This window comes from Cebus imitator, unplaced genomic scaffold (genome assembly GCF_001604975.1).
Source record: "Cebus imitator isolate Cc_AM_T3 unplaced genomic scaffold, Cebus_imitator-1.0 Scaffold675, whole genome shotgun sequence".
Classification (NCBI taxonomy): domain Eukaryota; kingdom Metazoa; phylum Chordata; class Mammalia; order Primates; family Cebidae; genus Cebus; species Cebus imitator.
The window spans coordinates 564,216-576,493 of NW_016107990.1; the positions used below are offsets into that span (position 1 = coordinate 564,216).

A 12,278-nucleotide genomic window follows, 5' to 3' on the forward strand; every position below is an offset into this window, starting at 1 on the left:
CTTCTGCTTGGTCGATTTGGCTATTGAAACTTGTGTAAGCCTCGTGAAGTTCTCATGCTGTGTTTTTCAGCTCCATCAAGTCGTTTTATGTTCTTCTCTAAGCTGGTTATTCTAGTTAGCATTTTGTTTAACTCTTTTCAAGGCTTTTAGTTTCTTTGCATTGGATTAAAACATGTTCCCTTAGCTCAGAGAAGTTTATTACCCACCTTCTGAAGCCTGATTCTGTCAATTCATCAAACTCATTCTCCATCCTATTTTGTTCCCTTGCTGGTGAGGCGTTGTAATCCCTTGGAGGAGGAGAGGCATTCTGGTCTTTGATGATTTCATGCTTTTTATGCCAGTTTCTTCCCATGTTCATGGATTTATCTACCTTTGATCTTTGAAATTGGTGATTTTGAATGGGGTCTCTGAGTGGACATCCTGTCTGTTGATGTTGAAGCTATTTCTTTTTGGTTTTTAGTTTTCCTTCTAACAGTCAGGTCTCTTTGCTGTAGGACTGCTGGAGGTCTACTTCAGGCCTTTATTTCCTGGGAATCCCCTGCGGGGGCTACAGAGCAGCGAGTGTTGCTGTTTGATCCTTCCTCTGGTATGTTTGCACCAGAAGCGCACCCACCAGGTTCAGCCAGAGCTCTCCTGTGTGAGGCATTTTTTTTTTTGGTTATACAGGGGTCAGGGAGCTGCTGAAGGAGGCAGTCTCTTTCTTGTCTGCTTGCAGAGGTGCTGGGGGCTGCCTCGGACTCAGCCCCGCTGCTGTGTAGGCTTCCTCTGGCTTTTGTTTACACAGGTGAGGTTAGACTCACCTTTGCAATGGCGGGCACCTTTCACGCCACCGAGCTCAATCGTCCCAGGTCAAGCTCAATCTGATATCCTGGCTGCAAAACTCTCAAGTGAGAGGGCTTCAGTTTGCTGGTCTTTGTGGGAGTGGGACCTGCTAAGCTGTGTCACCTGTCTTCCTGCTTTCAGCTCTCCCTCTTTCTTGGGTGTGGGTAGATCCATCCCCCAGGCATTCAGTCAAAACTTCCGTCCAGATCTGTGCGGACAACTTGTTGTGCGGGGCTGGCGGGAGCTGGTCGCTCAGATCTGTGTTGGTAACTTGTGGCGCTTTTCGGCCTGGCTGCGTTCTCCTGGACTGTGGGTTGCAAAGGCGATGGGAGAAGCGCAATATCTGAACCAGAGTTCTGAGGGAATAAAGTCCCTGATCCTCTGGCCAGTTACACTTCCCAAGTGGGGCAGCACCACAACCTGCCTTGGTACACCCTCCTTGGGCTACCCCCACTGTCCAACCAGTCCCATTGAAATCAACCTGGTACCTTGGTTGGAAATGCAGAGATGACTTGCCTTCTGCATGTCTCTCACTGGGAACTGGGCTCCGGAGCTGTTCGTGTTAGCCATCTTGGTAGGAGTGCCCCTTAACGTGTTTTGACATCAGATACGTAGTAAAATGATTACTGCAGCCAAGCAAATGAACGTTATCTGTCACCTCACAGTCATCTTTTTTTTGTGTTACGAGTACCAAAACTACTCTTTTGGTGAATTATTGTATACTAACTTTGTAGACCTGTTCATCCTACATATTTAAAAGTTTGTATCCTTTAATCTGCATCTCCCAGTTTCCTTCTTCCCTGTGACCTTGTTAACCAACCACTGATCTTCCTCTCTATGTATTTGACTTTGTTTATATTATGTATATATAAATCAGATCTTACACTATTTTTCTTTCTAGGTCTGGCTTAGCTCACTTAGCATGATGTCCTTGAGGTTTATTTATGTTGTTGCATATGTCAGGAACTCCTTTTTAAATGTGGAATAATATTTCATTGTATGGTCATGTGCTGCGTAACAATGTTTCAGTCAACAGCAGACCACATATACAATGGTGGTTTCATAAGATTTTAATGGACCTGAAAGATTCTTGTTACCTAGTGATATGATAGCTGTCATAATGTTGTAGCACAATATATTACTCAGTGTTTGTGATGATGCTGATAGAAACAAGGCTTTTGTGCTACCATTCATATGACAGTATAGAACATACAATTATGTACAGTACCCAGTACTTGATGATTATAGTAAATTATGTTACTGGCTTATGTATTTTATACTATTTATTGTTTTTTAGAATTTATTCCTTCTATTTATAAAAAGAAAGTTAACTATAAAACAGCCTCTGGCAGGTCCTTAGGTGGTATTCCAAGATAAAGCATTGTTATCAGGAGATGATGTCTCCATACATGTTATTTTCTTGCTCTTGAAGACCTTGCAGTGGGACAGTATGTGAAGGTGGAAGATCCTGATCCTATGTAGGCCTAGGCTAATGTGTGTGTTCATGTCTTTATTTTTAACAAAAAAGGTTAAAAAGGAAAAAAAGTTAGATAGAAAAAAAGCTTATAGAATGAGGTTATAAAGATATTTTTGTACAATTGTACAATGTGTTTGTGTTTTAAGCTAAGTGTTATTACAAGAGTCAGGGTTTAAAAAATACTAAAAGGCTTATAAAGTAAAAAGATTGTAGTAAGCTAAGTTTATTAGGAAGACAGAAAATTTTTGTATGAATTTTGTGTAGTCTAAATGTACAGTTTATGAAGTCTACAGCAGCATACAGTAATGTCTTAGGTCTTTACTCACTACCGTCTGCCTTACTCCCTTCCTCCCCGTCCCTTACCCAGAGTAACATTTAGTCCTGTAAACTTCATTCATGGGAAGGGCTACAGGTGTATAATTTAAAAAATATTTTATGATGTTTTTACTATACATTTTCTATGTTTAGATGTACAAATACTTAGTATTGCATTACTCTTGCCTGTAGTATTCAGTATAGTGACATGCTGTACAGCAGTAGTCCCCAACCTTTGTGGCACCAGCGACCGGTTTTGTGGAAGACAATGTTTCAACAGATTGGGATCGGGGTAGTTTCAGGATGAAACTGTTCCACCTCAGATCATCAGGCATTAGATTCTCATAAGGAGCATTCAACCTAGATCCTTCACATGTGCAGTTCACAATAGAGTTTGCGCTCTTATGGGAATCTGATGCTGCCCCTGATCTGACAGGAGGTGGAGCTCAGGTGGTAATGCTCACTGGCCCACTGCTCACCTCCTGTTGTGTGGGTCAGGCTTCTGCTATACAGGTTTGTAGCCTAGGAGCAATAGGCCATACACACAGCCTAGGTGTATAGTAGGCTATACCACCAAGGTTTTTGTAAATATACTCTGATGTTCCCACAATGATGAAATTGACTAGCAATGCATTTCTCAGTGTATCTCTGCTGTTAAGTGATACTTGACTGCATGTATGTGTATGTATATATACACCACAATGTCTTTATCTTTTTATTTTTATTTTACTTTAGGGGAATACTATATCTGGCATTTCTCCCCATGTTATCCCTCCCTACCCCCCACTGTCTCTCCCCTATGCCCCTCAACTGCTCCCAGGGTGTGATGCTCCTCTCCCTGAGTCCACGTGTTCTCATTGTTCAACACCCACCTATGAGTGAGAACATGCGTACACCATAATTTCTTTACCCGTTTATCCATTGATGGACACTTAAGGTTGTTTCCATATCTTGGCTATTGTGAATGATGCTGCAAATAAACATAGAAGTACAGATGTCTCTATGAGGTGCTGGTTTCATTTTCTTTGGATATATACTCAGAAGAGGGATTTTTGGGTCATATGTTAGTCATATTTTTAGTTTTTTGAGAAACTTTCATACTGTTTTCCATAATGGTTATACCAATTTACATTTCCACAAATAGCATACAAGGGTTTTCTCCACACCCTGGCCAACAGTTGTTATCTCTTATCTTTTGGATAATAGTGGTTCTAACAGATGTGAGGTGGTATCTTATTATAGTTTTAATTTGCATTTTCATAATGATTAGTGGTGTTAATCACTTTTTCTTGGGCTTGTTGGCTGTTCTTATTTATTTATTTATTTATTTGAAAAAAGCCTCTTCAGGTTCTTTGCCCATTTTTAAATCAGTTATTTGTTTTCTTGTTATTGAGTTGTGTGAGTTCCTTATATAGTTTGGATATTAACCGCTTACCATATACAGGGTTTGCAAATATTTTTCTCAGTCTGTAGTCTGCTTTTTCATTCTGTTGAATGTTTTCTTTTTATTTTTAGGAAAGTTTTCATTTTGATGTAGTCTCACCTGGATATTTTCGTTTTAGTTGCATGAGTCTTTGGTGTGATATCAAAAAAATTATTGCTTGAGGTCACTATTAAGGAACTTTTGCTTTTGTTTTCTTCTAAAAGTTTTATAGTTTTCAGGTCTCATGTTTACATCTTTAATCCATTTTGAGTTTGTTTTTGTGTATGGTTTCAGATAAGGGTCCAGTTTCATTCTTTTACATGTGGTTCTTCAGTTTTCCCAACACTATTGAAGAGTTTAGCCTTTTCTCATTGTGTTTTCTTGGTGGCCTTGTTGAAAATTAGTTGACCATATATGCTTGGGTTTCTTCTGGGCTTTCTGTTGTGTTTCATTGTTCTGTTGATCCTCATGTCTGTCTGTATGCCTGTCATTACAGTTTAGATTACTATTGCTTTGTAATGTAATTTACAGTCAGGAAGTGTGATGCCTCCAATTTAGTTTTTCTTTCTCCAGATTGCTTTGGCTATTTAAAGGTTTTTGTAGTTCCATCCAAATTTTAGAATTGTTTTTTTCTATTTCTGTGAAAAATGGTAGCAATTGCATTGCGCATGTCACTTTGGATAGTATGAATGTTTTGACAGTGTTAATTTTTACAACCCATAAACATGGAATAGCTTTCTATTTATTTGCATCTTCTTCAGTTTCTTTAATCAGTGTTTTATAGTTTTTAGTACATAGATCTTTCACTTCCTTTGTTATATTCCTAAGTATTCTTTTGATGTTATCATAAATAAGATTTTCAAAATTTCTTTTTAACACAGATTGTTATTGATGTGAAGAATGCAACAGGTTTTTGAATGTTGGTTTTTGTATCCTGCTACTTTTCAAGGATGTGGAACAAGGAGAGCTCACATGCATTGCTGATGGGAGGGGCAACCACTTTTGGAAAACAATTTGGCATTCGTGCTAAAGTGGAACATATGCTTACTCTGTGACTTAGCAGTTTCACTCATGGGCTTATACTTACCAGTAATTCACATAAATGTGCAGAAGGCCTACACATGAATAACAGCATATAATCTGTAGTTTCCAAAAATTGGAAATCACTCCAATGTTTATCAACAGTCGATTAGATAGATATTAAAATAAATAAATACAAATATCATTCAATAAACATACACAGTAGATTGGATGCGAGAGAATACAGTTCAGCAAGGACTTCGGACAATGATAAATGAATTGTAGGTATACCTTTCAGTATTGGTGAACCTAGTAAACAGAGGTACAAATAAGCAAACAAATAATAGATGCTGTAAGAGTTCATTTCTGTGCATTTCAAAAACAGGTAAAAATAAATGATTAGAAATCAAGGCAATGGTTAACTTGGTGGAGGGATGGAAATAGTGATTGGGAGTGGACACCAGGGAACTTTTAGATTGGCATTGTTATATTTTTTGTCATGGATGATGGTTACATGGGTCTTTGCTTTATAGTAACTTGTCTGTAGATTTATGTTTGTGTACTTTGTGGTGGTTACAAGGGTCTTTATGATAATTTATTTGAACATTTATGTTTATACTTTTCTGTATATTAAAATTCATAATAAAAAGGTTGAAAGGATGGCTGTTGGGGGAGGTTTTGAGAAGAAACATGAATATCATTTCTTGGCCTTTAGACTTTTCAACCGATTATATTTTTTATTACCTTACCAAACAGAATGAAAAAGCAAAAACTATATCAATAAGTTATGCAGCTTTTACATTGAAGAGTATAATGTAAAAACTGTTAATTCTTAAGTTGTTCACTGTGTTTTTTTCTTCAAAGTTTTTAGTCTCAGAATGGAATTTAATGTTTTTTTGTTTGTTTTAGGAGGTGCTAATGATGCTGGATAACTATGTAAGAGATTTCAAAGCATTGATTGACTGGATTCAGCTTCAGGAAAAGCTAGAGAAGACAGATGCTCAAAGCAGGTAATGAGTTCTCTGATCTCAATATTTCTATCATACAGCAGTTTTCAATAGCAGTCATTGAAAATGACAATGGACTTGACCTCATATTGACTTGAAACTTGTAAAAATCTAAAAATCAGGTGCTGCATTTTTTAATTCAATTAAGTAACATGTTTATTCGGTATTTATCAGTGAGTATTAATTGTTTATTACTTTATTCAGTACAGAAATTTAATTGTTGAATGTGACACATTTAGTTTCATGGAATTTTGAGCCTAAGTGTGACTGAAAATAGAACTAAGTATAAAAAACTATTATGGTTCTTCAGAGAAGGACAAATCTCTTTTGGAGGATAGATCAGGGAAGATTTCCGGAGGATGCAGAAGAAGTGTTTCAAGGATGGGATGCATTTTACCAACCAGTTGGCCATTTCAGTGAAGGGAGTAAATTCAAACAGCTATGTAAGTGTAGGGCATGTGCGAAGTCAAAGTAATGTAGGGAAAGATATAGTATTTCTTTTTAATGTATTAGGCAATGAGGAAAATTGATGATTTTTGATTAGGGGAATAATATGAGATGAAAGCTTCTTTAGAAAGATTCATTTAGAACCAGCACACAATATCTGAATGCTGTGTGCCAAGCTCTAGGACTGTTGTGGTGAAGAGGACAGATGCAGTCCCGCCCCTCATAAAGTATATAGTGCATGCTATGGTCTGAATGTGCCTTCCCAAAATTCATATGCTGAAATTTAATCATGTGATAGTATTAAGAGGTGGGACCTTTAGGAGGTAGTTACATTGAGAAGGTGGAGCCCTCACGAATAGGATTAGTGACATGTAAAAGAAATGGGAGCTGTTACCCCTTCCACCCTGTGAGGACACAGCTAAAAGATAATCTTTATAAGGAACAGGGCCTGTTTCAGACGTTGAATCTGCTGCACCTTGATCTTGTACTTCCCAGCATCCAGAACTATAGAAACACATTTCTTATTGTTGTTGACAAATTACCAGTTGTAAGGTATGTTGTAGCAGCCTGAATGGACCAAGTGCATTTCTAACAGGAAAGGCTGATGTTAAGTAAGTATGAATGTGCCCAGTGTCATCAAGAAGAAATACAGTTTACTCTAGGAGTATAAGAAAAAGCACCCTTAGCCAGTTTGCTAAGTCTAGGAAGGCTTCCCTGAGGAGGTGACATTTAAATTGAGACATAGTTGTTAAGCAGGAGTTAGACAAAGAGAAAAGAGTAATTTGAGATAATGCTAATAGTATGTGTAATGTCTTTGAAGTGGAAGGGAGCACAGTGTAATCAAGGAATTTAGAATTTAGTAGGGCGGAAGTGAAAAGAACATGTAGGGGAAAAGTGGCATGAAGTGAACCTAGAGAGCTAGTATAGGACCATGTTGTGTAGAGGTCTGTAGAAATGATAAGGGATTTAGATTTGACTTTAAGCCAATAAAGGGTTTTAAAGTAAGAAAGTGACATATCAGATTTATGTTTTTAAAAGATCATTTTGGCTGCCATGTAGGAAGGTTGAGATACGGCAATGTAGTTTAGAGATGATGACTACCCAGATTAAGGTAGCAGGGAGAATGAGCTATTCCAGTGATAGGTTATCTAATGGAATTAGTATTATTTTGGTTATGTACAAAGGCAAAAGAGCAGTTTAGTTTAGACATGTAAGTAATTCCTAAACTCTGGCAAACTTGCCAAGTCACTTGGAGCTGCAAGGCTGCTCCCCCACCCTGACCAGAGCCAACAAGCCTCTCCTGCCTCTTTGCCTTGGATTTAATCTTGGTTCAATCTTACTGCGTGGAACTATCCAGTAGAGAAGACATCTTTTGTCTCATACTGATGTGTCAGCCGTATGGGCAGGCAGAACCAGTAGGGTAAAGGAATTCCAAGAGAGAAATCCAGAAGGGCTGGATTCCTGGGAAACCAAATCCAACGAAACTAAGATAGGTTGATCCTTTTAACAGTTTTGTTTCTCAAAGTAGAATTTTTGATATATTTTTTAGTGCCTACTTCATTCACAGTGCCTAGGCGGGTCAGGATAAAAGTCTTTGTACTAAGTAATTTTACCCTTACCCCTTGGTGATTGGATCTGTGGTTTTATTCTTTCACTGGGTTGAACCAAGCTCAGAGATCATCATGCTGATTAGGGACATGTAGCTATATCTCCCTTGTGACAATAAGCAGAGTAAAGCAGGTTGGATAAGAAATGGAATAGATTTACAGAGAGAAACAGGACTTATGTGGCCTCTGAGAGCCTATACTGTGTCTAATCCTTGTGAGCCCTGATTCTAGTAACCCCCAACTTTTGGATGTCTTTGACCTTGTACAGTTTATATCCTTACAATAAAATTTTCTTTTCTTTTCACTTTTATTTAACTTGATTGCGTTTCTATTTGTTGCATCCAAAAAAGGTCTATAATGTAATCACCAATGCATTAAAAATAGATTCTTTTTTTGTGCCTGCAAAATTCAATCACCTATTGGTGGCTGTGTTGAGGATTGTATTGAGAAAGATATAGAAGCCGAACCCAAGCTTAACAGAATGATTACCATTCCTCTCTTGGCACTATGGTTCAGAAATATACCTGAGGCATCGCCCCTCCTCCCCCCTCTTTTTGTAGACAGAGTCTCACTCTGTAACCCAGGTTGGAGTGCAGTGGTGCCATCTTGGCTCACTACAACCTCCACCTCCCACTTTTAAGCAATTCTCCTGCCTCAGCCTCCCGAGTAGCTGAGATTACAGGTGCCTGCCACCATGCCCAGCTGATTTTTGCATTTTTAGTAGACACAGAGTTTTACCATGTTGGTCAGGTTGGTCTCAAACTCCTGACCTTGAGTGATCTGCCCACCTTGGCCACCCAAAGTGCTGGGATTACAGGAATGAGCCACCATGCCCGTCCGAGACATCCCTTTTACTTTCACCAGTTATCAGCATTTCTCTTCTTTGCCTCATGAGACAGCTCCGAGATACGGAAAGCAGTCTTAAATGCTGTATAGATGGCATTATCCATCTTGCATTCTTCAAATCATGCATCAAAATTTATTTTGGCTAGCCTTGAGATTTAAATGTAAAAACTGAAGTTGTATGTGTTTAAAGAAGAAAATATAGATAAATACTGATGTATTTGTTTTACATCTGAGGTCTTTGTAAGACAAAGGCAGACACCACAAAGAAAAATTTTGAATACCCTTGATTGAATAGGAAGAAAACAAATGTTTCCAAATAGAAAGGAAAAATTAAAGGCAAAATAGTTGTATCACCAATGCAAATGGATTTTTAGCCATAAAAGTAGTAGTAAGCTATTGCAAATTAATCAGAAAATGGTGCAAATCTCAGTGGAAGAAACGAGGCAAAGATACCAACATGTGCATCCCAAATGAAGAAATTTAGATGGTTGGTTAAAAAGTTTATTTTCATTAGTAATTATAATAAACATATAATTTACAAAACAAAGACAATTGAATACCATTTTGCCCATGAAATTTTTAAAAGCAGATACTAACAGATGGCAAGATTGAAGGGAAATGGAGAGTAAGACACAGGGATACCTGTGGGATTTATGGGGATTGGAGTGAGGGCATGTTACACATCCTGTCAACTGATTGGTTGTGGGGCCAGTGAAGGAGAAGGAGTAGACATTAAGTTACATTTCTTTGATTTCCCAGCAAAGAGCAGTGAAATCTTTATATTCCTGCTCTCATGAGTAATTAAGAGGTAGAGGAAGGACACTTTATATTTTCCCACTCATCATTTAACCGTTAGCATATTCTTTCTCTTGATACCTGTTTCACAAACTTCTCCAGGGTATCAGAGACAGTAGATTGAAGTAGTATCATTGCATTTTTAACATTTTTTAAGCTGGGTATATGGAAGCTTATAAATAATAAGTAGTGTATCTCATATCCCTGTAACCCCATGACCTTTTTGAGGTAATTGGAGTAGTGTTGCTATGCTGCAGTCATTAGAAAATCCTGAATCATTTATCGACTATGATTTCTCACTGGTAGTGTGGTAACTTTCTGGTAATCAATGCTCTAGAGAAAATTTTGCACATCTTGTGATTTTTTTTTTCAGTTGAAAAGTAGGATTATTTTTTCACCCACTAGCAGCCAAGAGAAAAGATTATTTGTTTCTCCCTTTTCTCTGTTAATTTAATCTGGTTTGTATATTGAATTGGCAGACCAACATCATTGGCATGGGAAGTAAAGAAGATGTCTCCAGGACGTCATGTGATTCCAAGTCCATCAACAGATAGAATAAATGTAACGTCAAATGCTCGACGAAGCTTAAATTTTGGGTGAGACAAACTAAGATGAAACTACTAGGAGTTGCATTACAGTGAATTATTTTCTTAGATGTTATGGTATTATGAATCTGATTTTCTACTATAAAAATGTCCATGCATATGTTATGCAGAATACTGTATACAGGTTCCAGCACTTAGGAGGGGAACACTGTGTGTTGGTTAGCAATCCTGGGGAGGACTCTAAACATCTCATCAAATCAATTTCTGCTAAGGTTCCTAGCTTTGTTGGAAGGTTTTACATAAACCCGGTTGCTAGAGGAGGAGTTTGGTGAGTCATACACTGACTTGCACAAGTCGGGTAAAGTAATGTTATTACTCACAGGTAGCCAGCAAGAATCAACAGAAGCTTAGGATCCATGGCAAAATTGTCCCCCAGGACTCAGGAAAGCTAACCAAGGGCATGGAGTTTAACTTATGGGAGTTCCACTTATTACCACAGCCAAAAGACTCCAGAAGCACCCTGCTCTGGGTTTTAAACACCTATGTCACTCAGATTACAGAGTGCAAGCGTTGGAGGACATTGTCTTCTACGGGGATAAGGACAAAGCCTGGGCCATTGCGGGTAGTTCCTTCTTAATTCAAGATGTTGCATTCTTGGTACATTTTGCCTGAAAATTGCAAGCCAGAGGGGGAAGAGCTGCGTTTACCAAGGGATCTGTCTTCCTGCATTGTGGATATGTTTGAAATTGTCTAAATAAAAACACCGGTAATCCTAGCACTTTGGGAAGCCGAGGTGGGCGGATCACTTGAGGTCAGGAGTTCGAGACCAGCCTGGCCAATGTGGTGAAACTCCATCTCTACTAAAAATACAAAAATTAGCTGGGTGTTGTGGCACACACTTGTAATCCCAGCTACTTGATGGGGGCATAGGTTGCAGTGAGCCTAGATCACACCACTGCACTCCAGCTTGGGCAACAGAATGAGACTCTGTCCCAAAAAAAAAAAAAAAAAAAAGAAGTTAAAATCCAGGAGATTAAAGTTTAGCTTTTAGGATATGTAATATATTCAAACATAAATAGTAATTCAGAGATTAAAATTGACATATTTCATTCCAAATATTTTATAACACGAATTAGCAATTTCCTTTGCAACAGATCTAAATATTAATATATATCATACGTTGTGTTACTGTCATACAAATTACATGATTTCTACATTACAAGCTCGTCAACACAGTTTTAAAATTACTGTTTTACGCAGTTGTATCTCTTTAATCAGATAGGAGAAGAAAAGAGTTGCAAACAAAAACTACATTTATATAGTCTACCTGTATAGTTTCCTTTTCCAGTCCTTTGCTGGAGTCTTTATTTCTTCGTATGGATTCAGATTACTATCTTTTGTCCTTTCATTTCAGCCTGTACTCCCTTTAGTGTTTCTTGTTGGGCAGGTCTGTTAGTAACAGATTTTCTCAGTGTCTTCATTTATCTTTCAGTTTTTGAAGGGTAGTTTTGCAGCACGTAGACTTCTTGGTTAACAGCCCTTTCTTTCAGCCCTTTGTTTCCTGACTGCCTTCTGAATGCTGTGGTTTCTTATGAGGAATCAGCTGTTATTGAGGATCCTTGACTGTGATCCATCACTTATCTCTTGATTCTTTCAGGATTGTCTGTCTTTGGCTTTTGTTCCTCTGACTATGATATCTCTATGTGTGGATCTCTGAGATTATCATACTTGGAGTTTGTTCAGTCTCTTGGGTATGTATTTAATGTTTTTAATCAAATTTGGGAAGGTTTTGCCCATTATTCCTTTAGATGTTTTTTTCTGCCCCTATTACTCTCTTCTCTCCATTGAAAGTTCCACTATGCACGTGTTCGTACTCTTGATGCGATGCTGTCCCATAGGTCTTTGAGGCTCTGTTCATTTTTCTTTTGTTTTTTTCTTTCTTTCTTTCTCTCTTTTTTTTTTTTTTTTTTTTTT

At 38.0% G+C, this 12,278-nt stretch overlaps 1 protein-coding gene across 13 annotated transcripts in view; it reads left to right on the forward strand.

Annotated features, from left to right (window-relative positions):
• Positions 1 to 12,278, forward strand: part of LOC108295996 (S phase cyclin A-associated protein in the endoplasmic reticulum) — a 232,553-nt gene that overhangs the window by 96,673 nt on the left and 123,602 nt on the right. For all 13 annotated transcript variants that reach the window (XM_017518368.2, XM_017518364.2, XM_017518366.2 and 10 more), the window contains 2 exons: positions 5,967 to 6,067; positions 10,239 to 10,355. In XM_017518368.2, the coding sequence (XP_017373857.1) occupies positions 5,967 to 6,067; positions 10,239 to 10,355 (218 nt within the window). The remainder of the gene's footprint in view (positions 1 to 5,966; positions 6,068 to 10,238; positions 10,356 to 12,278) is intronic.